The sequence below is a fragment of the Corvus moneduloides genome, chromosome 6 (assembly GCF_009650955.1).
Source record: "Corvus moneduloides isolate bCorMon1 chromosome 6, bCorMon1.pri, whole genome shotgun sequence".
Lineage (NCBI taxonomy): Eukaryota > Metazoa > Chordata > Aves > Passeriformes > Corvidae > Corvus > Corvus moneduloides.
The window spans coordinates 59,995,640-60,020,545 of NC_045481.1; the positions used below are offsets into that span (position 1 = coordinate 59,995,640).

Sequence of the window (24,906 nt, forward strand, 5' to 3'; positions counted from 1 at the left end):
TTTGAGGGATTTAAACACATAGCAGCAATTACCCTCCTCTTTGTAGACCATGAAAGTGATAAAAATGATTATTTCTTCAAGATCACTACAATATTCATGTATCTACTTAACTTTCTTCCTTGGAAGGTCCCATTTGTTTTCTTTAGAATTGAATAAAAATATTTTAAAGATTATGATTATTCAGTACTTATGAGAAAATGAGTATCAGCTATGACAAAGGTATGTAAAATGAGTAACAGAATGTAGAATACTCTTACCCAGTATTAATAAAAAGGCTCTCTTGCTTAGTGAAATTAAAGGGGAAAAAAATCAGGGTGGACAGATGGAAACAGTCATTTTACAGAATAGGTCTAACTGATAAAATACTTCAGGCGGTATTGAATTTAAGTCAAATAATATTCAAAATAGTGGCCCCTTAATGAACATGAATAGCACAAATCATCTTGCCAGCTAGAATTTAATTATGAAATTATTGATTCTTATGGTTCAAGGAGCAAAATTATCGTTAGATGGAACCAAGGAAAGAGATTCCTTCTATGATATATTACAGTTGCAGGGAGGCCTGTGTTTTCTCTGAAACAACCAACTTTTCTGGCAGAGAATAAATATAAGGCCAACTGCAGGTCAAGACACCAGGTTCTAATAAAAAAGCAATTCATTTTATCTGAAAGAAAAGAAACCCATGTACCTTGCTATCTGAAGAGATCTTGGGCAGGAGGGTATCCAGAATTGCTGTCTAGAACAATGGGCCTTCCAACTTACACCACTTTAATTATTTGTTCTTCATGAGTTCAGCTGCTAAAAGACCAGGCTTACACTCAGTTTGGTTGTGGGAAGGAGGAAGAATTCCAAGTTGGCCTTCCTGCCTTCACCTGAGCACAGCTGAGGCAGTTCATGCCAGAGTGTAGGATGACTCAGAGTCATTCCAGCAGGTGTCACACAGGAGGAGACCAAGTTTGTATTCCATACTTTTCCTCCTGCTGTCTCTTCACTGACACAGAAAGGGCAGTGTGGGTACCTATGAACCACTCAAATACAGACACCACTGAAGGCAAAAGGATAGATACCCTTCAACTACTTCATTTGCATTTTTTTTACAGGAAGACTTGAGTGAAAGGATGGATGCTCAGAGGGCTGGGGCACCTTTCCTGTGAAGACAGGCTGAGCGAATTGGGGCTGTTCAGCCTGGTGAAGAGAAGGCCCTGGGGAGACCTTAGACTCCCTTCCAGTACCTAAAGGCGCTACAACAGAGATGGAGAGGGACTTTGGAGTAGGACATGAAGTGACAGGACACAGGCGAAGGGCTTCAAACTGAAAGAGAGCAGGCTCAGATTAAGTGTCAGTAAGGTGTCAGTAAGAAATTCTTTCCTGTGAGGCTGGTGAGGCACTGGAACAGGTAAGTTGTGGGTGCCCCACCCTTGGAAGTGTCCCCACTGGTGTTTCACTTCTAGCAGCAGCAACAAGAAAAAATGTAAAGGAACCTACATTACCAGATGCCATATACACCTTACTTGATCTTGCAGAAGTTAGAGACCCAGATCCAGGGAGAGAAGAGTCACTTGGATAGTGAATTTTGAACTTTCTCTGAGGGAATAAATCTAGTTTCCCAAGTGTGGAGAGAATCAAAATATTTTTGTGATTTAACCTGCCAGCTAGAGAAACAGGGAATGTGTTTCACATACATTTAACTACCCTCCTATGAACATCAGAGGATTTGTGGGACTCTTAAAAGCATGCAGAGTGAAGTAAAAGTGTACTGAGCAGACAGTACTAGCGCATTCGAAAAGGCAACTTTATATGTTGTGCTAGAATGGGACTACATTTTGTATGTCTTTGCTTTATTGCAAAGCCGTATTTGTGGCCTAATTATAATAGAGGATGCAGTTGAGAATTGGATAGATACCAAGGAATCTATCTGAAATCAAGTCTCCAAAGATCAGAGGATTCCTCTGCCCCTTTGGGGAGTGTGTGTGCCTAAATATGCGCATTCTTAATTTACTGTTTGAACAAGAATTTGCTGTGTCAGATGTTCCACAGAACACCACTTTTAACATTTGTGCTATTTTGAAAGCAAAAGGCCAACAATAAACCAGACAAAAACTAGCATTAAGGACAAATGTTGGTAGACAGTTCAGCATTATGAAAAATTCTATTCATTAAACTTTATGAAATAGAACTCTCCATTATGAGAAGCACAAAGGACACTAAACCAAATCCCTAGGATCCTGAAAACATGGAAACTTTTATTCTTCATAAATAAATAGAAAAAATGTGCTTTTCCCCTACAGGCCATTAAGCTGTCTCTCCACTGACATCCTTATCCTTTGCTTGGCAGCCCTGTTTTCTGGCCCCTTCTGCTATCATCTGGCATACCAGGAAAGCCTTCCCCAAAACACCTGATTATCTCAGTCTAGCAGCATGAACTGTATTTTCTAAAAATGAACTTTATTTGTAAACTCTGAAAAGAAAAAAAAAAATCTAAGCACATAGAAATTGCAATAAGACTATTCTAATGGGAACACAATTAGCAAGACTGCGTCATTCATTTGCCCAGCTCTGTCCCACTTCTCTGACAATGAAGAATAAGAGCTATTTCTGTGAGAATCATAAAAATCCTCAGTTTGAGCAATTATTACATGCAATCATGTAACTAAATAGGAAGTTTCATACTGGGAGGCAAAAAGCCTACAGTAGAAAGCATGAAAACGTTAACTACAAAGTGGTAGATCAAAGCACCTCTCCTTCCCCCATCCCTGTGCTATTCCCAAAGGCTGTATTTCTTAAGGACCAAGCAAGTCTGCTTGCCAGTGTCAGCTCCTCTACACCCTTTAAAATTATTTCACAAATATTTCATAAAGGCAACATTACCAGATTTATGGTTACTGACTAATGTTTACAAATACAGAAATAAATTTAGGCATCTAGGATATCTAGTTATCAGACACACTGACACTCACCTGCAGTATTACCTACACTGTATCTCAATATTCTTGCTCATAGACAGAACATAAAGGTCCTCCAAAACCAGAATTAGACTCTCCATAAAGAGACAAATCACAGTGCACACCTTCAGAACCACAGGCACTCTGCTCTATCTCCGTAATTTACATATTTCTGCTGAAAAAAGCATTTTTTAACTTATCTGTGAACATGCAGAACCAGCAAAGCAAGAGTTGGATGACCTACAATGCATTTGTAAAGAGTGCTTACACCAAACCCTAGCCACTTCAAACAAATTACAGGTGCCCATCATTGAACCAGGGTCCTATGGTCTTTTCAGTATCTCAGATTGCTCAGAAGGTGATCCTTTGATCACCTGTATACAGTAATAGACATTCAAGAATCAATAGCTGTTAATAAAATATTAGCTTTCTCCCAATCAATATGCACACAACTATGAAATATTCAGCACAGGTATAAAAATGAGATCATAGCAAAATGAGAATATATTTTTTCATTGTGTATAAAATGCAGATTTAGATTAAAAAAGGAAAAAAACCAAGACATGCTAAAGCCTTTGTCATACGTATTTCTCACTGTCAGAAAAGCCCATCAGACATAAGCACCATGAACTTTATGGAAATTTTTCTGTTCAGCTTAACAAGCTTTATAGAATTCCTTTGTTTCGTAAGTAAAAGCCTTACTCTGGAAATCATAAATCCAAGCAGCAAACACAAAGATACAACAGCAGAGCAGCAAAGTGCTGCACATTTCACAGATGTGTCACTCCTAACTCGCCAGGCATCCACCACGACACTCTGCCATTCAGGAGATACACACTTGTCAAATCCAAATATATATTGCAAGTTCTTGGCCTTTCTAGAGGTCCAGTGATTGCATCCCAGATCACTTCCACCATTCCTTAAACTGAAGTTATAGGAATCTGGCAGTCTCATGATCCAATGGGAATGAGCTTCTCTTCCTCTGTACGGGATTTCTTTGGAAGAAGTGCATATATATGTACCACACTGCAGTCTTTGGTCACACAGGAGACACACACCGCAAGATACACACAGGCATACTGGAGGAGCATTTGAGCCTTTTTTTCTAATATTTTCCAGCAGCCATGTGCTCATTATCACTCAAATCAGACAAGCCATAGAAACTATTTGAGCACCAAAAGCAAACACTACAGACATTCTGTACTTGGCCATTAGTCATCCAACAGCTCCTCTTTGTACAGCTGAACAATATGTTTGGGCAGAAAAAAGAAGACATAGCAGGGCAAAGAGAGAACTCCTATCCAGCATGGTCAGCACTGGGCCTGGCTAACCAGCCTTTGGAAGCAGACATTAACACAGCCTGGGCCTCTGAGAATGAGTATGGGAGGTTTTGGCCCCATTTATCTGTCTGACTTGCCAACCTCACACACATTGCACCTCCTCTTACCTGGCACCATTCTTTAGAGCACCTTCCTTGACTCAAAACAACAATCTTGCAGCTCAACACGAAAAATACTTCTGTAAGACTGAAAGTCTGGGGGCAAAGACCCAGAATTTTTTCAAAAGAAAACGTGAAGTTATGAAGAAAACCACTTATTGTCGTACTGCTCGGCCTGAAAACTAAGAACAGGCTTTTAGGTTTCACATTAGAAGAATAAAGCATACTCATGAAAAGGTATTTCAAATATTCAAATGGACTGCAAATATAAAGGTCAAAGCGTTCTCTGTGTTCACTGAGAATATGACAAGAGGTGACAGGCTTAAATTGTGGCAAGAGAGATTTAAGGGAGCCATTAAGCAAACCTTTCTAAATGGCTGAGTAAGGGGAGGACACACACAAAAAGGGGATTAAAGTGTTTCCCTTGTTGAAATTGTTTGTGTTTTTCAAGAACAGATAAGATAAAGGATGTTTCAGAGTCCATGGATCCTGCCTTGAGGAATGGTGAGCCTGATGCCCTTCTCTATGATTCAGTTACTTCCTTGATTTAGTAGGAGAGTTCAATTTTGTGTCTGAAGAACAAAGAGTTTATTACAAATGGTATCTAGAAACAGAATACAGATTGGGAAATTTTTTACTTGTTTGGACAAAGGAGATGACAAACCCTGGCTGTTAGATCTCCAAAAAGATCAGAACTTGATTGAGTAAACTCTTTCCCAAAAGCAAGTTGCACTCCTTAAGGCGTTCACACTTACTGTGGGAGCAGATGACTAAAACATGAGAGCTTTTTGCTTCCAGACACTGGCATCGATCCTGCAGCTGCTGCGTGTTTGTGAGATAACACGTTCCCACTAAAAAATTAGTGGCGGCTCTTTTTCTGTCCCTCACCTCACTGACTGTTTGTAGCAATTGCTACACTCAGAAATCAAGAATTCTTATGCCATAAAAATGGATTTAGTCCTATTGTATCAAGGAGAAATCCTGCAGTTAAGAGGAGAGCTCAGGACAAACACTGATCAGGAGACATGGCTTGTCCTTGATGTTTCTTTAGATAGACAGCTTCATTCATGAATCCTGACTGAATATTAAACCAATAGTATTAGTTTTTAAGCTTAAGACTAATGCTTAAGTTCGTGCATAAGCATGAGCATACATAGGCAAAACATTTTAAAATACTGCATTTTTGTGAAAGCTTATATACCAGCACAAAAGGCTGCAGCTAAGAAATAATGTAAAAATGCTAATTATGTCTAAGTCAAGAAATACAACCATCAGCATGATTTGCGGTCAGCTGCTTAATTAATTTTAGTATTAATAAAGTTACAGAAAATCAATGTGTCAAAAGGACTTGAAAGGATTACCAACTGCTCTGGACAAATTAGAAACCCTTCCATGCCTAGAGCACAGGAAAGCACAAAGATGTTTAATTAAACTATTTACCAGTGAGGAATTTAAATCACTGTAAATATTGCATTTTTAGTACTTTTTTCCTCAAATTGAAAGCACTTAGGAGCAAATAATATTTTCAGTTTTAAATAAATAAATAATCAGTTTTCAAATGCCTTTTTTTTTTAAATAAGGAGTGTAAAAAAATGTTGCAGTTAAATCCAGTAAGCCCATAAAATGAAGGTGAAGTCAGGAACAAAAGAATGTAACATGGCATTTAAAATTAGAGGACTGGGGAATAATTCAACTCCAAAGCAACAAAAGATGTTACAAAACTGCATGGAAAAAGGAAGGAGAAGATTTATAACATGAAGGCCACGAGGTTACTCAGGGCTCATGCACACTGTGCTTCAATGAACTGCTATTGTTTCTTGTGAAAATGTCAATATCTATAAAAATAAACCTTACTGTTCACTGAATTCTTGCTGCTGTAAGTCTGTGTTTCTCCCAGATCTAATTTATCTGACTCTTTACTAGACTCCCCAATGATTGTCACTGTCTCTGCATGAATTCGGGCAAAATACTCCAACTCTCTGTGCCTCAGCTTCCCTTTTCCAAAAGAGCAATTAAATACTTATCAGGCTTCAAGGGATGCATTGAGAAGCTACATTATCTATGTTAGTACAGCATTCTCTGACAATACGGAAGAATCAGCCTTTTCAGTATTGTTAAAAACAGAGCTTCCCTATGGCAATAGTGCACCGGTTATACCTCTATGGGACTTATGTAAAGCCAAAATGAATGCCATTGAAAGCTTTCTCCCACATTAATGGGGTTTGAGTCAAAACCTGTGTGACTGTCAGTCAACTGATGTGGAACTGCTCGGGTTTTGTTTTGCTGGATTGATTTAATACACTTCCAGTCTTCTGTTGACTTGTCCTGCAGAGCAAAGAAATGCTCTCTGATGCAGGCAATGCCCACTGGCACATAGATTACCTGCTGCTGAACTTGGCCAACAGCCCTCTGAGGGACTTGAAACAAATGTTTCTGCATTTCAAGGCACCTCAAACTAAATGACATTTCCTTTCACAGTTCCAGGAACATAGCTGCTACTGACTGCAGCTCAAACAAAGCAGTCCTCCTTAACACTAAGAGATAAGTCCTGCCCTGCCTTATGGCACTTGACATTAAAGGACTCAGGAAAGGAGAGATCAGCGTAAAAATATTTTGTGTCTGCTGAGTTAACACATGCAAAGTATCATCCATTCAGGTTGTCTTACGACCAATTTTCAAGCGCATTTGAAAATGCGTGAGTGTTGTCCTGAAGATGTGCAGTGAGAAAACATGCACACAGATCATGATGAGGCTCCTAGAAACACCATGGTCTGTCTTCAATGTGCAGTGACAGAGTGGATTCCAAAGAAGGGAATATATACAGATGCCAAGCAGAACTGGGGGGGGGAGGGGGGGTCCAGATCTACCCAACGCCCTCAGCCCCAGTCACACCTATTGTCCTGAACGTCTGACACCTAATCTATAAACAGTGACATAACTATGACCCCAACCTGATCGATATTTTCATCATTTTTCTGGAAAAGTTTGGCAAATTTGCTGATGACACCAAGCTGAGTGGTGCCCGCCAGAGGGAAGGGATGCCATCCTGGAGAACCTTGACAGGCTGGAGAGGTGGGCACCTGTGGCGGTTTGACGCTGGTTAGGCAGCAAACACCATGAAAGCTACTTATGTATTTGCCTCTGCTATAGCTAAGCAGAGAAGGGGAAATTGAAACTTCATTTTTATGAGGTGAAATAAGGATTATTTGAGGAAAACGGAAAAACTTCAAGGCAAAACAGGCTCAAACTTACAGTAGAATAAAGAAAATTTATTACAAACAGAATTAAAAGTGAAAAGAATAATGAGAAACCAAAGCAAGCTTCCAGAACACCTTTCTCTTCCAGTACCTCCCTCTTTCCACCTCAGCCTGTGCAAGGGAAACAAACATGGGGTTTTGGTCAGTGTTTCATTTCTTAAGAGTCTTACTTTATGTTTAAGGAAAAGGGTTTCTTCTGCTGTGCTGTGGGATCCATCCCACAGGAGACAGTTCTCTGCAAACTTCTCTAGCGTGGTTTCAAACTTCATAAAAAACAGTCTTCCCGAATGCTGCAGTGAAAAAATATCCCTCCCATGAATCGCACAGTCTTCCCACAACTGCCATCATGGATCATAATAGTCATGGGGTTTTCGTCTTTTAATGATGAGCTATTCCAGCCTGAAAGCAAAGGCTCTCTTCTTCAATCTCTAAAAACCTTTCACGGCATCTATGGGCTCTGGCATGAGTACTTTTTTCACGGGCTGCACGTGGATTTCTGCATCCCCCCATGTACCTCATCTCATGAATTATAGGGAGAACAGTTTGCTGTATTATAGTCTTCGCCATGGCCTGCAAGGAGAATTTCAGCTCTGGTGCTGGGAGTGCCTCTTCTCTTTCCCCTTCCCCCACTGACCATGGTGCCGCTATGTTGGCCTCCTCACATGATACCACTTTCCTTTCTCTCTGACTTGGAAGAAAGTCAATGTTTCTAAGTTGCTGCTGAGAAAATGATCTTGTCTGGACTCTGCATTGGGGAAATGTCTCTCCCAGTGGTCTGCGTGGGATTTTTCTCGGTTCTGCGCGAGCTGTGCCGGCTGCGGGGAGGGCCTGCCACCCCATGTGGTCCCAGCTCAGCTGGGGTTTTCTGGCCACGCAGCTGCTCGCTGCTCCAGGGTGGCTTTCTCGGCGGCCCGACCCCGGGCTGCCATGCCAGAGGGGGGGCCTGCTGGCTCTGGGATGGGGCCTGGGGCTCCCTGCCTCGCCACCCTTCAGCGGGGGAGCAGGAACAAAAGGAACTTCTCGCATTTCCTCATTTTTTAAATACGTACATCACAGAGGTGTTACTGGCTTATTTAATTGGTTTAGCAACCTTCTATCAACTATAAGCTCTGTGCCGGTCACAGAAGTCGAGCAGCTGTTTTCCTTTCCTCTTTTTTTTTTTTTTCCTCTCCTCTACAAACCAAGGCCCTGAATTTTGCTAAACCACCACAGCACCTCAGAACCTCATCAAGTTCAATATGGCCAAGCAATGTCCTGCACCCAGGTCAGGGCAATCCCAAGCACACACACATTCTCTCTGGGCAGAGAATGGATTGAGAGCAGCCTCCAGTAGGAGGACTTAGGTGTGTGGGTGAAGGAGAAGCTCAGTACAACCCAGCAATGTGTGCTGGCAGCCCAGAAAGCCAAACACATCTTGGGCTGCATGAAAAGCAGTGTGACCAGCAGGTCAAGGGAGGTGACTGTCCCTTTACTCTGCTCTTGTGAGACCCCACCAAGGGCCCCAACATAAGAAGGACATGGACCTGTTGGAGAGTCCAGAAGAGGACACAGAGATGCTCAGAGGCTACAGAACCTCTCCTATGAAGACAGGCTGAGAGAGTTGAGGTTTTTCAGCCTGGAGAATAGAGAGCTCCAGGGGGAATTTCTAGCACCTTCTAGTACCTAAAGAGGAAGTGTAAGAAAGCTGGAGAGAGACTTTTTACAAGGACACATAGTGACAGAACAAGGGGCAATAGCTTAAAAGTGGAAGAGGGAAGCTTTAGGTAAGACATTAGGAAGAAACTCTTTACTGTGAGGATGGTGTGGCACTGGCACAGAGTGCCCAGAGAAGCTCCAGCTGCTCCATCCCTGGAAGTGTTCAAGGCCAGGTTGGATGGGGCTCTGAGCAACCTGATCTAGTGGAAGGTGTCCCTGCCCATGGCAGAAGGAGGTGGAACTAGATGATCTTTAAGGTCCTTTAGAACCCAAACCATTCTATGATGCTATAAAAAATTATGTAGTTTTAGGCAAGTGTATTGGATTTGTGAGGCCAGATTTTGGTAGCAGGGGAGCTACAGGGATGGCTTCTGTGAGAAGCTCCCAGAAGCTTCCCCCATGTCCAGCAGAGCCAAGGCCAGCCAGTGGGTACAGATCCGCTGCTGGCCAAGGCTGGGCCAATCAAGAATGATAGTAATGCCTCTGACAACAGATTTAAGGAGAAAAAAAAAGTAACTGCTCAGATGTAATTGCAGCCAGAGAAGAGCAGGGTGAGAATATGTGAGAGGAACAGCCCTGCAGACACCCAGGTCAGTGCAGAAGGAGGGGCAGGAGCTACTCCAGGTGCTGGAGCAGATTCCCCTGCAGCCCGTGGTGCAGCCCAGGGTGAGGCAGCTGTGTCCCTGAGCCCATGGAGGAACTCACACCAGAGCAGCTGGATGACTGAGAGGAGGCTGTGAGCCCATGAGAGGTCTGTGCTGGAGCACAAGTCTGGAAGGCATCTGCTGACCTGTGGAGAGAGGAGCAGGTTTCGTGGTAGGACTTGTCACCCTGCTCACAAAGGAGCAGCCTGTCCTTGAAGGACTGCACCCCATGGAAGAGTGACCCACATTGCAGCACTCTGTGGAGAACCCTTGCCTGTGGGATGGACTCATGTTGGAGATGTTCATGGAGAACTGTCTCCCATGGGAGAGACCCTGTGCTGAAGCAGGGGAAGGACTCCTCCCTGTGCATTGTCAGGAGCAGCATGTGATGAACTGACCATAACTCCCATTTCCACCTCCCTGCACCACTGATGGGAGGAGCTCAGGAAGGAAGGAGGGATGGGGAGGAGGTGTTTTTATGGTCTGTTTTTAGTTCTCATTATCCTGCTCCAATTTTGTTAGCAATGAATTCAATTAATGTATCTAATTCATGTCTGTTTTGCCTGTGACAGTATTTGCTGAATGTTCTCCCCTGGTCATTGTCTCAACTAATGAATCTTTGTTATATTTTCTCTCCCCTGCCCAGCTGCAGAGGGAAGTGAAAGAAAGGCTTTGGTGGGTGCCAGGAATGAAGCCAGGGTCACCCCAGTACAGCAAGATCCTAATGATATTCTTTAGAACACCAAGATCTAAAGAGAGCTCTTGCCCAAAACAAACCTGAAAACTATTCCACCACAGACCGGTCTTCACTGCCTGCTGCCCCAGACTGTTTTCAGCTAGCAGACAGGTCTATCAATTCACCAGCCCCAGCCCATCACCAGAACAGCTGTAACATTTGTTTACTGACCTCCCTTAACATCCAAGACCCTGCACAGCACTTTTAAAGTGCAAGTGCCACACCAAAAATAACTATGTTGCTTTCTGGATGCTAATTTAGTTTACCAAGAAGAAATAGTGGAAAAGAAGGTCAGTAGATTAGATTTCAGAAACAGCACTATCTTTCAAAGAGTGACCATATTATCAATTGTCTGCCTGAAAGCTTCTATTCAGGTCTTTTACAAACACACACAGTGATTCTGGATGCGAGGCCAGTAACCCGCCCTTTGAGACTGCCACTTCACTGTGGTGAAACTTGCTGCATTATTAGCATTATTATGGGGTCAACTACACCACCTTGAACCTGACAGGTAAACCCCAGCAACAAAGATACAAAGGCATCAATTTTAGTAATAGCAAACAATTTGAACGTTTGTTCTAACCATAGCAGGAAATTTCTGCAGCTGAGTTGCCTTTCACAGATAGGGGAGGGGAAGAAAGGAAGAGCAGGAGAAAGGGTTTCTGACTTTTTCCCTTGAAAATGAGATTTCTCAGCACTCTTATGTTCTTCTATGCTTTAAGAACAACTTTTCTAATAACATGCTGCAGAAGGGCTTGTTCTGAACAGTGCATTACATTCAAAAACTGAATGCTGCCCTAGAAACCACAAAGAATGGAAGTGAAGGGACTTACCGGACAACCTGTCAAAATCAGTAGGTTTTCTTACTTCCTCTTCTCTACCCATACTGTAAATCAAATTAGAATATAAACTCAAGACTAAGATTTATATTCTAAGACTTCTTCTAAATAATATATTTCTATGTAACATCAACTTTTTCACAGAATTAGAATACTGAACTACGTGTTTTGAAAATACTTCCTGTTTCTGTGGTAAAGACTTGCTTTTTGCAAGGAACATACAAATATTTTAGTGACTCATTGCTTTGAGAAGCCAAAGGTTAAAGAAATTCTGGGAACCTCATCATGGCAAATGAGGACTGAAAGAGGGTTAAAAGCACAGCCCACTGCTGAAACATCATGCAGAACAGTAAAATATGGAGGTGGATTATTTTCACAGAGAAAAACACCTGCCAGCAGAGCTTTGGTGCATAAAGAGAAGGGTGCTTGCATAGGTCTCACCCCATTTTGGCAGAATGGGTACTACTGACATGCTGGATGGCCAGATAACTTTCTGTACCACTTCTTGGAAAGATAAACCTTGGACAAAATGGGCTGAGACATTCTCCAGTCCAAAGGAGGCTTCTTCATTTAGAAGAATGGCCGCAAATAACACATGAAAATAGAGAAAGAAAAATCTCCTGGCACTCTCATTTGAAAAGCTCTTTAAGCTTTATTATATAATCAGTGAATATTTGTAGTAAATTTAAAAAAAAAAAACCAAAAACCAAAACAAACACTAGCAAACAAAAAAAACAAAAACAAAAACAAACAAAAAAAAAAACCAACCAAACAAAATACAGTGTTCAAGCCCAGTAGTGACTACATGAAATGAACTTATTCTTTGAATGACTGCAGGATATGAGGAAGTTTTCAGTGTTCCATGCAGCCCCAAGAAGAACACTGTAAAATTAGTGATTCTTTTTTAAACGGCTGTCACAGCTGTTAAAGGCCAGAAATCTTTTTTGTGTCACTGTGATTGTCTTTGTAGAAAATGCCAACATTATGCAAAAATAGATGAAACCTACCCACACTGTTTTCCCTTCCTATCAGCATGATATATGTGGTCATTACAGGTAGCTTTTAGCTTATTAAGACGAAAAAACATTTGCATGCTTGATTGAATGGCAGTGAGATATAGAAACTGTATATTCTAGTTTCAAACTACAGAAAATCATATAAATTAATTTTTAAAATCATGCCAGAGAACAGATGCAGCCCATCAAAAATAAAAGTATTACATTCTTATTGCATAATTTATAATGCTTCAAAAAGCATAAAACAAAATAATGCACTTCTGAAGCAAACTCCCAAACTGCTATGTTAGAAGAAAGCAACCCAAGAGAACTTATTTTTCAACAAGCAACCAGGGTAAAAACCTGTGGGAATCAATCAAATGCTTTAAATCAGTAGATTCCAGCACATGAGAACATCTGGAGCAGCAAATCTTGCTGCCAGTTTCAGAATGGACAAGACTGTGATTTACTAGAGAACAGATGAACAACCTGTCAGTGCCACAGGAAGACACTGAAAAGCAGGTTCCTATTCAAGGGTAACTTTTCTTGATATAACTGTCTTTCACTTAATTAACATTCAGAGCACATATCCCTAGGAACAGGTAAGCAGAAGAACGCTACTGTACCTTTCTAGGTGAACACAGGTTGAAGTTATTACTAGGCTGACTAAATCTGACTCAATACATCATCATCCCAGGTCTTTTGCTTATTTGAGACTGAACACTAATTATTTACTAAAAGAGTCACTACTTGATTTTAAATCATAGGTGAGAGCTTGATATAATTGTAGACTTCATCCACGTGGTGGTTTAGGGTTTCAAACCACGCTAGAGAAGTTTGCAGAGAACTGTCTCCTGTGGGATGGATCCCACAGCACAGCAGAAGAAACCCTTTTCCTTAAACAAAAAGTAAGACTCTTAAGAAATGAAACACTGACCAAAACCCCATGTTTGTTTCCCTTGCACAGGCTGAGGTGGAAAGAGGGAGGTACTGGAAGAGAAAGGTGTTCTGGAAGCTTGCTTTGGTTTCTCATTATTCTTTTCACTTTTAATTCTGTTTGTAATAAATTTTCTTTATTCTACTGTAAGTTTGAGCCTGTTTTGCCTTGGAGTTTTTCTGTTTTCCTCAAATAATCCTTATTTCACCTCATAAAAATGAAGTTTCAATTTCCCCTTCTCTGCTTAGCTATAGCAGAGGCAAATACATAAGTAGCTTTCATGGTGTTTGCTGCCTAACAAGCGTCAAACCGCCACAATCCAGAATACTGTTTTAGTCACTCTGTCCCTATGACTACATTTTCTATGCAATCAGCACATCTTCCAGCACAGTAGCTTCTTACAGATAACCACAGAAGTTCCTACTTCACAGTTGGAAACTATTACCCAAAAATTGTTTTGGGAAAAAAACTTTCAGCAATGTCAAACCAGTAACAATTACTTTAAATGTATTAAGATCCAATGTTTTAAAGAAAACACTGGAAGCAGCATATTTAAAATTCAGCAATATCCAAATGAATTTCATTTTGCTCAACTCAAATTGACATAGTGTTTCACTAGTCACTCCATTTCTTTTTAAAAAGATAAAATCCCCTCACATTTCCTTCAGCTTAAAAATTGTTTCTGATTCACACCTTCCACATACAGCTGCTTTCCACCTTTTGAAAGCTGCCAGAGCTGGGGGGTCAGCCACTAAGCACATGCCTGCCCAGCAACACACAGAATCTGCTCAACTGCAGGTGACTTTATACCTTGATTAGACTGAGGCTTCCCAAAATACGATACCTCCTGCTCTATGGAATAACTCTGCTTTTGGGTCAGCAGTGTACAAAATACATGCAATGCCATGCATGTGCCTTAAGCACTCACATCTGAAACTTCATCTGCACTCTGAACCCATCAGAGCCTTACCCCATACACACACACAATTTTAATCAGAACACCAACCCATCTCAGGCTTTCAGATTTGTCTCCAAATGCATGGTTCAATAACAAGAAAATTTCTCATCTGTTTGAATGAAGAGTAACAAAATTTTAAAAACCCGAGAAATAGTTACAGTCTACTGTGCCTGTAAACATTTGTTGTCAGTATAAGGGGAAATATACTTAAGTATTTGCTGCCTGATTTTTTTTATTATTGCTTTTTTTAAAATCACTGCTATTACTGCTAAAAGTCTGTTGAAGCATACTGTGAAATACAAAGAAAGGATTAGTACTTCTATTGCACAGGATTTATTTTAACTGCATTTAATATTATAACAAATAACTATTTCTACATACAACAGGCAATGAACCAAGTTTCTCCTGATCTATGTAACGCACTTGCTCTGCTTCTTAACCACGATGTCAAAAATGAAGTGTTTTTGCAAGACAATAAACCTGCAAGAAATAGTTGTCTCCCTCATTCTATTATTTGTTCTTATACCTGCTCTGGATTTTTTGTGTACATGCACTTTAAGTGATTGCTCCCCCATTACTGTCAAGCAACTTGTCTTGCTACTTCACGCTTTTTCAGTGTATCACAAATACCTTGCTTTCTATGCCCTTTGCTTAATGATAGTACCATGCTGGAAAGAAAGGCACATTAGGAAATTAGTAGTGCATATATGGAAAAGCAAGAGTCAGATTATCAAAAACCACTCTCCCCGTCACTGTGAAGGTTGATACCTCACACAGCGCAGAATTTAAGGTCTGAATCTGTCATGCCACATTGTAAAAGATCAAGCAAAACTGAAAAGAGACAGATACAGAGAAATGATGACTCTTTGGGCAAAACAAAAATCAGCTTCCTGACAGCTATTTAGTATCAGTCTCTCTCAAGAGGCGGGCAGGACTTTCCCACAGTTTTATAAATTATATAATATTAGCTAAAAGACATGCTGTCATCATGAAAGTCAACATTTCCTATGACCTTCCCTAAGGATAACATGCATTACAATGTAGTTATCCAGGCTGAAAATCGTTCTCATATTGAACATTCCTGTGCTAGCTTTCCACTTCAGAAAAGACCTCACCCAACACCATTCTAAACATGGTATTGTGTTGAGCTGATTTATACTCATTTCAATAAATCTACCTGCTATTTTCTTCCTTTGCATGATGTTGGGGAAGATGAAACAGGAAAGCCTTATAAATATGATTGCCTGACAAAAGATTTTAGGAATATGAAAACTATAAGCGACATCGAAATGAAGGCCACCTTTGAGATACAAAGTCTTAGTTACTGAACAACTGGAAAACAATGGCATGGCTGACTGAAGGTAATCCCCTCTTGATGGAACAATACCCTCTGCTTGCAGGCAGGTCCAAGGGTCAGAGCAGACCCTACTAGCTCAGCAGAAGGGGTCCAAAGAGTAGTTTTTAGGAGTTAAGATGTAACACTCTATGGTAATATAACAACTCTTATAGGCTGTATGTAAATGCTATAGGATTTGTATCTTGTATTAGATTGGTTAGTGACAATTAGAATATTCAGTACAGAAGATGATTTATTGTATTGTAACCAGGACTTCACCGATCCACTCTACTTACTCCCTTATCCGCTTACTCTCTCACTTACCTCCTCTTCGCTCACTCTTACTCCGCTCTTACCTACTTGCTCTTACTTTTACGCTCTTGCTCTCTTGGGCCTGCTCCGAGCTGCGGCTGGCAGCTCTAAGCAGTGCCCCTGTACCCACGCCCTTTGCAATGAACCGCATGTTCCAAGATCTGACTTCAGAGATCTCTCGTCTCCGTCCGTCCCGACCGTCCAACCCACCCAAGCTCCTGCAGCATGACAGGTGCACCATCAAAGTAATCCCAAAATCAGACTTTATGGAGCGTGATTAAAAGGTGTTATCCAGCTAGATAGAGTTGGGATGAGCAGTTCAGCAGCTTCTCACATTTTTCTGAGACTGCCAGAGAAGGTCCCTTAAAAACCCCTAAATGGAAATGAGACCCTACCTATTTTCCACTAAGAATTTTTGAGCTCATTTTGAAGATAGATATTTAAAAAAAAAAACCACCTAGATTTATTGTCTAATGCTATCCACTTGCTGTCTTTTCTAAACAACATGTCATAGTTCTTTAGACATTAATTCTCAGCATTAACAACAATTTCCAAACCTCCTAACAATAACTGGATTTGAGAACTTTATATATTTCAGTTTTCCTTTTGCATATTTGTGTCGGCTCTGTCCAGAAAGCTTCTCCTCCTGGGTAATTTCTTACATTTCAATCCACTGACCAGTTTCAAACCACAGCTGATGAAGTCTTATTTCTTCTCACAACACATGTGATCTCAGCCTCTGCACCGCACACAGAATGCAGATGTGGGACACGAAGGGACCGTGTCTTGGCTGGAAAGAGCCCTCAGTGGGTGCACCACAGGCCTTCTTCAGCCACCTTCCAAGTTAATCCCAAAGGGCCCATACAGGGGAAAAGCACTTCCTACCACATTTATCTACCCTACTTGTGCCTAAACTTTATGCTTGCAAAGGGCCAGCTGGTGTGTGGCATTTGGGACTAGTCAGAAGGTAGGGAATACACACAAGACACAGAGCGTAAGAGTGCTGCTGCTGTAGCTGAGAGCTCACCTGTGCAGGAGAAGTCATCCACACGGACATATCCCGTGACACAGTCACAGCGGTAGGAGCCGGGCAAGTTAACACACACGGTGTTGGCGTGGCAATAGTGCATCTTGGCAGCACACTCATCAATGTCTGCAGGGAAGAACCACCCAGGGAAGTTACAGTCAGACTTGGTGAAATGAATAACGTGACATTACAGAAAATAAATTTCATTTACAGCTCCAAAGGCAATCTGTTTAAAACTCCTGTATCATAGCAATGTGTTCCTTCCCACCATTCTTCATGAAATATTATTTCTTTTTTAATTCTGGAAAAGTAGCACACAATAGGGGATTTTTTGCAATGTTAAAAACCAAAAACTGATGCAGTTTTCAAACATAAAATAGTGTCAAGGTATGCAATACTGAAAATCCTAACTCTTAAAGGCACAGTAGCTCTGAACAGCATGGTATCAGTTGCAGTGCTGGTCAGACATGCCATGCAATGTTTACCAGGACAGTGCAGGAGCAGATTCCACTGCCCAGTTGAACAGCGAGTACTCCAGACCTCCAGATTCCCCCAAGTGGTCTGGCAATGCCCTGTCCCTGAAACGCAGTTCTGCTGCAGGAGTTACTGGCCAGGGCTCTGTGCCCCTTCCCCATGTCACACAAGCAGAAGACTGAACCAGTCACCTAAGCCCATTTTATCGTTTGTATCACATCAAAGCAACAAAAAACCATGATTAAGGAGCAGCAAAAACTTGACCTCATGTCTCTGCTAAAGCAATCTCTACTGCTGCTGCAAATCCAAAATCCAAAAGTGTTTTCACAATAGTGACTCAAACCTATCATTTACTTGCCTGTTTAAATATCTCAAAGCTCTGTGATACAGTAAACTGTAAAATCTTCCCCCTTCCTTTTCCACAAACCCAGAAATTATACTGAAGAATTTTCTCTATTTTTTTCTCAGCAGGATAGATTTTCTGCTTAGCAGCACAGATTTTACATGAAGTAATTAATGGTTTTCAAAATATTAATTCTAGTGTTACATACGTCCAACACAAAGAAAGATGAATCAGAGACATTTTCTCCCCATATTACTTTCTTTTTGTTATTGATTGCTCACATTCAAGAAAGGTATCAATTGACAACACAGCTGAAGAACCTCCTCGGCTGGTGGAGTGCCAATGAGTTGGTCACCTCAACAGAGCAGTCTCCTATCCCATCCCTCTGCACAACCATCTAGAGTCTCCCTTCTGCCTCCACACACAGTGCTTATGCAAACACAGCAAGTGACGAGCACCAAAACATCAGCACTCAGCCCCAGAAAGGCAGGGTGTGGGGGGGAGTTTAATTGTGCAGATGCTGAGTTCTTGGTTACCTAAAATCAGGTATCTTGTTTAACCTTCCTAAAGTGTAGCAGCTGCAGTTGAGATACAGCCCCATTTCCCAGGGCTGTTTCATTTTCCCAGGGAAAATGAAACACATGCCAGCTACACTCACACTTTCAACATTACAGACATCTGTCCAGCAGGAGCTACCAGTTAAATCTCTTCATGCTGGCCAGCGAACAGCTGTCAGTTGGCAGCGATTTCTGACTGCTACCAACTGGGGATGAATTAGAAATGATGTCCTGGAGGCAAAATACTTTGTATACCACTGCAAACACCTTAAACTATCTCATTCTTGCATTTCTGTTGTTTCAGTTGCAGTGCCACTTGATGAAATGAATTTTAAAAAGTCAGGAGCATCAATATATGAAAGATAAAAGCCAGGAAAAATCCTCCTACATGTCTTGTTATCACACCACTGAGTGCTCGAGCCACTTGGGAAACACTCAGGTGTTGACGTGTGTTCACACTGATCTGCTTGCAGACTATTTTTAATAGGCTTTTGGAGCATAGCTTTGAGGAGTTTTACTCTTGCATATCTAATAATTTTCTAGCATAAAAGGAAAAGGAATGAAAAGATGTCTGCAAAGAAAGCAAGGACGTCAAAACAGCAACCAATTCACCTGAAAATTAACCTTATGCATCACCCTTCATCTCCAGCTCCCTCACTACACTTCTCTTTCTTCTCCCAAGGGGAAGTGAGAGGATTAAAAGTCTCAAAGGTGAAGGAATTTGAACTTCGATTCATTGCAAGAAAGGCCCAGATTGCTGTAACAAAAAATATGAGAATTCCCAGAGATAAAAAGGAAACTCACAACCTATATGAAAATACTGCCATGAGAGAATATCTCAAAAGGAGACTAAGGACTTCAAATGATGACTTGACTATAAATAGAAGAACTGAGAAAAACTGGCACTGGGTTGCTGCAGAATCCCCAGAGCCCAGGAAGAAAAAGCCTGGGCCTAACAAAGGAAGCAGAAGTAAAAAAAAAATATCTGTCTCTTCAAAATTTGTTCATTTATTTAACTGTCTTTGCAATCTTTAAGGGTTACATTTTCCATAAACCCTTTCATCATTTCAGATTTTCTTTTACCTTTGCAGTATTAGCCTTCTACTAATACATGCATTTTCTTCAGAGAGAATAATATTGAGAGGTCAAAACTGGCAACAGCATTTTCTTATTAAAGCCTGTAGGGCAACACTAAATCTGTTGCTCTGGACCACAGTTCTACAAATTCTTGTAAAATGTTAGGTACTCATCACGAAAAGCTTTGGGTTTTTACTTAATATCGTTAGAGTAAAACCCATAAAGCACACAGTGGTATATATCAGCTCAGCTGTAATGGAACTCAAATTGTGATTCATGTGTATGGATTGCTTGTCGCATTTGAAATATTAAAGCTCATCTTCTAGTGGTCTTCTGAGGTGACAAAAATACATGATTTATGTTTCTCTCTAGGCTGGTGAAGTAGTTTGTTTTTCTTTTAAAAAGGTATACTTATGGTCTTTAAAATGAGACTTGACACACCGTAATTATCATGCACATATCACCAGCTTCCAACTACATCAGCTCCCACTTGGCAACAAGAGACATTTGGGCTCCAGCTTTCAGCAAGGACTGGTGTGTTACAGGGTGGGTTGGCCTGGGAAGCAACTGTTATCACTGGGTTCAAGTGTCTCCTCAGCAGTCAGTGAAACAGGGTTCATTGCCAGTGCAGGGCTCTCTTTACAGCATTACTCACACACCCTAGAGCTAATTAGCTATCACCATTACTCTTTACTGCAATAAATAGGGTTTGTGAACTCACAGGCAATAATAAAAGATACTTATTAGTTGTGCCAGTGCACTCAGCAATGCTGTTGAGTACACTGGGACTAAAACACAAGGAAAGCATCCCAGTGGAGCTGCCTGCTCAGCACCTGACAGGCAATTTGCCTCACTGCGTCACCTCATACCAACCAACCAACGGAACAAGGTGGGAGGGGAAGACAATACAAATGGTGTTCAACCCATGGCCAAGGAAAGAGGCTTTCTCATCTGCAAACGTACTTTACAAACTGTCCAAACCACTTAACTCTTTTCATGCCCAACTTGGAATCCTATTGCTAAATATCTGTAATGTTTAAGGATGACAGTGAGACACCAGATCTCAACTAGAGCATCTCTTTACTGTTTGTCCTCTCCAACAAGTCACATCAAACCAAAATAATTTCGGCTGCAAAGAAGGCACAGTTCCTATTAATGGCAATGCGAGTTTTGTCCATTCAGCCAAAGGTGAAGCGGACCCATTGTTTTTTAAACTGTTAGTCCTGTAATAACCATGAGGGAACAATCTTGAAACAAAGCACTCTCTGCCTCTGGAATTGTACACCACTGTTTGCATGCACTTAACAATAATCACTTTACACATTAGTAGTGTCATCACCTGTTGTTTGGGGCTTCATTTTCAGTTTAGCTACTAAAAGACAGGAACATACAAACCAAAACAAAATGAAACTGACTATGAAGTGTTCCAGAGCACTAACAGATTACATATTTGTATCAGAATCAATTACTCTATTTGCAACTATCTCCCAGTTACTCACTTTCCAGTTGGGGACTATATTTTACCAAACTCAATTAGAATTTTTGGAAACTCTGTAGGGAAGCAAAGGCAGAAAAATCAAAACGGGGGGAAGAAACCTCAGCTTTGCAGAAAGCTCTGATATCTAATTCATGATTATTAATAGCGGGGAGGATTCCCTTCCCCTCTCCTCTTTTTATTCATGCCAGTACTATGCATTGACTTGAAATGTATTAGACCCTGGTCTAAATAATCAGGATTTTTAAAAATGTGAAATAAAACCCTGTTACTATTTAAATAATATCAAACGTTAACATATGTTCACAAGCTGATGGAATCATATCAATGAAGTTTCCAAAACAGCAGAGCACAACTGGAGCATGAGACAGGTCCTGAAATTTTGGCCACCTCATGCTTATGCAAAAACTAACACATGCCATTTTCATTCCACTGACTTAGCAGCTCCTTGTTCACTATATTTACTTGCTCTCCAAATTCTCCCTGATTCTGTCCTCTCCTGCTCTTATCTTCTTTCCACTGTCAGACTCACTTGACTTCAGCTCCACCTGCCTTTCTATCTTTCCTTTTCACCCTCCCACTGCCTTTCTAATATATCTCATGCATCTAACATACCCCACACCTGGTTTTTACCTTCAGCACAGGCCTGGTTTCTCAAATTGTGCACTAGAACCCTCAGGGAGCCATAAAGCATTAGACACAGCAGTCAGCGGTTCCCCGTGAGCTGGAAGCAGCTCAGCCTCCCCCAACTGCCTGAGTAAGAAGAGACTAATTACTGGCAGCAAATGTTTAGGCTAGCCTTAAAACTGTTTACCAACAACTGTTTACCAGCTTCCTTGGTAGCAATTCGTCTTCTCCAAGGCAGGGCAGCAGTGCAACTCTCTGCCTTGGGGATGGAACTACTGCCCATTCAGAGGCAAGGAAAGAGCCCAAAACAAGAGCGGACAAGCCGAAGCAAAAAAAGTCCCTTCCAACAAGGCTGAGGAATATTACCCTGATGTCATTAAGTAACTAACTAGCGAAAAATGCCTTCATAAATTAGGGCTGGTGTAATATCACCTGGGAATCCAAAGGCAATAAAATAACTATCAATATCATATCAGGAAGTATTACCACTTTGACTTTTAGAGCATCATTAAAATGGTGCAGCCTCTTCCTCTGGGCACAGCGTAGAAGTGCTTTACATTGAAAAACCTACTTTATGATCAGGACAAGAGTATCAATATTCCAAATCTGCTTTCTGTCTATTTAACTGCGCTTCTAGGGATGGAAACTGTACAACTGTAAGGTTGAACAACTAAACAAATAAATATTTTAAAGCATACATTCACATGCAAATCACACTTGAACAGCCATACTTTCCACTGCAGCCCAGCCCCGAATAATCATAACATTCCTGAGAAGGACAAAAATAAAATTCAAGTGAAGGTACCTTCCTGGTCTTTATTTCAAGTGTTAAGTTTAAATACTTTTACCATTCATACTCAAGGTAGCAATTGATTTTTCTCAAAAAGAGATCACAACATTTTGCTACCTGTTTCTCAGCTACAGTAGTAAACTGCCCAGGAACATGGTTGTTTCCTAAAATCCATCCTAGTGAAGCCTTAGACATTAAAATATTGCCTAAGTACAATACAATCACCTTCTCCATCCTTGTTATTGCTTACAATAATACACAAGTCATTAGCCTCTTCTTAATGATTCTTTGATGAAAAATATGAACTTTTTTTTAAAAGTTCATTTCCATAGCCTGAATCTCCAATGACCTGATCAATTCCCGAACTCTTTGGAGTCAGGGAATTTCATCTATACTCAAAACAACACAGTCCTATCTTGAAAGGCAGAACTCAGCTCTTTAAATCTTTCTGTTCAGATTACCTAGTGTCCCTCTCAGCAAGAAGTTTTTCCTTTTATTATGCTACTAAATTCTACTTCTCTCTAAGGAAAACTGAAAATTTGCAGTTCCACTCTCCTTTGTGCCTTCTGTCATTACACTGGTAAATTATGCTGCACTGGTTGGGTCCCAAAGAACCTTGAGATCTCTTAGGATAAACACCATTTATTTAAATTGAAGTTTTCCTAAAAGATCGTTTCCATCAGTTGAAAAGCTGCCACTGATGTGTTAATATTAAAGAAAATATAAGTAATGTGGTGTTGTTTTTAACAGAAAGGAGCTGTTTTCTTAACCCTAAGTGCATTCATTTGATAAATACATTAATAGAAAATGTTCGCAGACTTTTAAGTAGTACTGTTTTAAAATGTTTGCAGATACAGCTCTTAGGGATGGTTGATAACTTATTCATAAGGTAACTCTGACAGTTGCAAATAAGTTATTTAAAAAAATATGCAGCCAGAATTCACATATGATAACGCAGCTTAAGAGAGCACAGATTAAAAATAATCACAGAAACCAGAATGAAACATTTGGGGAAACAGGTTTTGGCTAACAGCAGCAGCTCAGTCATTTGCTCAAACATGCCAAAGCAACTAGGAAAAACAAGTCAAAATTCTGCTTGTACTACAGTAGCAGCTGCTATGATGTTTAGAACTAACTGAAGTTAAAAAAGATTCCTTTATCCGGGATTATTCAAGCCTTTTAATTTTTTCCTTCTAATTATTCTTTGAAACTATACTGATATTTCTATTTAGAATGCACAGCAACAGATCAGGCTACTAAGAAGTGTGCCTGAGTGGGTGTAAGGATTTTTCTTTAAAGACACTGCTGAATTTGCTCTTCCCCTCAATGGCTTATGAGAGGCCACGTAACAAGCTAGCCACTTCTCAGTTTGGGAGTCTGCCTGGCCAGTGGGATTCAGGACTTTTACCCAAGTCAGTGCCACCTTCCCTGCTCTTCAGCTACCCCCTGACCCCTTGGACTCCATCAAGGCAGATCAATGCCTTTGAGGACACTCTGCTATAAGGGATTTGTGGATTCTGAGGAACATTCATTACATCCTCTCATGGACATTATGGCAGAGAGGTTCTTTGACACCCCCAGGTATTTTAACATACTCAGGAATACCAGCAGCTACTTGAAGTAAGAATTTTGTATTTCAGGGAAACGACCTGGTGTCCTTCGGAAAGGGAAAAAAAAGAAAGACGATGATGACTGATGCCTCTTGAACTGTATTAACTGCTCTGAAAAGAGCAAGATGTAATGACAGGTAGCCTGGGAGAAACACTGAGAAACTGCTTCATTCTGAGGCTTCAAACTGACAGAGGGTGGGTTTAGATTAGACACTGGGAAGAAATTCTTTCATGGGAGGGTGCTGAGACAAGAGCAGCACAGCCAGAGGAGCCGTGGTGCCCCATCCCTGTAACAGTTCTAGTGGAAGTTGTCCTTTCCCACAGCAGGGGGGCTGGAAATAGGTCTTTAAGGTCCCTTCCAACCCAAACCAGTCTGTGATTCTATGCAACTTCTGCTGATTATAATCAGACCACTTCAACTAAAATGGAGGTAATCCCATATAAACTGGTGCTGGTCCTACAGGAGTTGCTGGGTCTTGGAACTTTGCAGGAGCAAGCCTACAACAGGAGCAGCTGTTTCCTCTTCGTCGAGTCATACACAGGAGATTTCAGGGGTTACAGAGCTATTGCCGTATCCTCTGAGAAGAGCACTACATAATGAACAAGCAGAGACCTGTGCTTTCTCTATCCATAGTCAGAGCAATGGTCCTCACAATATTGCCAAGGACTCTGCAGCAGGTAAGAGCTAAATTCAGAGAAAGGTAAGACAGAAACTCAGAAAAAGAATGCCATTCAAATATAATGCATTTTGAAAGCTTCTCTCATAAAAATATGAAATTAAAAATAAACCCATGTAGCTGTAAGTCCCATGATGATG

The 24,906-nt window shown here is 40.9% G+C and overlaps 1 protein-coding gene across 3 annotated transcripts in view; it reads right to left on the reverse strand.

Annotated features, from left to right (window-relative positions):
- NELL1 (neural EGFL like 1) overlaps window positions 1-24,906 on the reverse strand; it is a 366,267-nt gene that overhangs the window by 130,190 nt on the left and 211,171 nt on the right. For all 3 annotated transcript variants that reach the window (XM_032112441.1, XM_032112440.1, XM_032112439.1), the window contains exon 13: window positions 17,117-17,242. In XM_032112441.1, coding sequence (XP_031968332.1) covers window positions 17,117-17,242 — 126 coding nt within the window. The remainder of the gene's footprint in view (window positions 1-17,116; window positions 17,243-24,906) is intronic.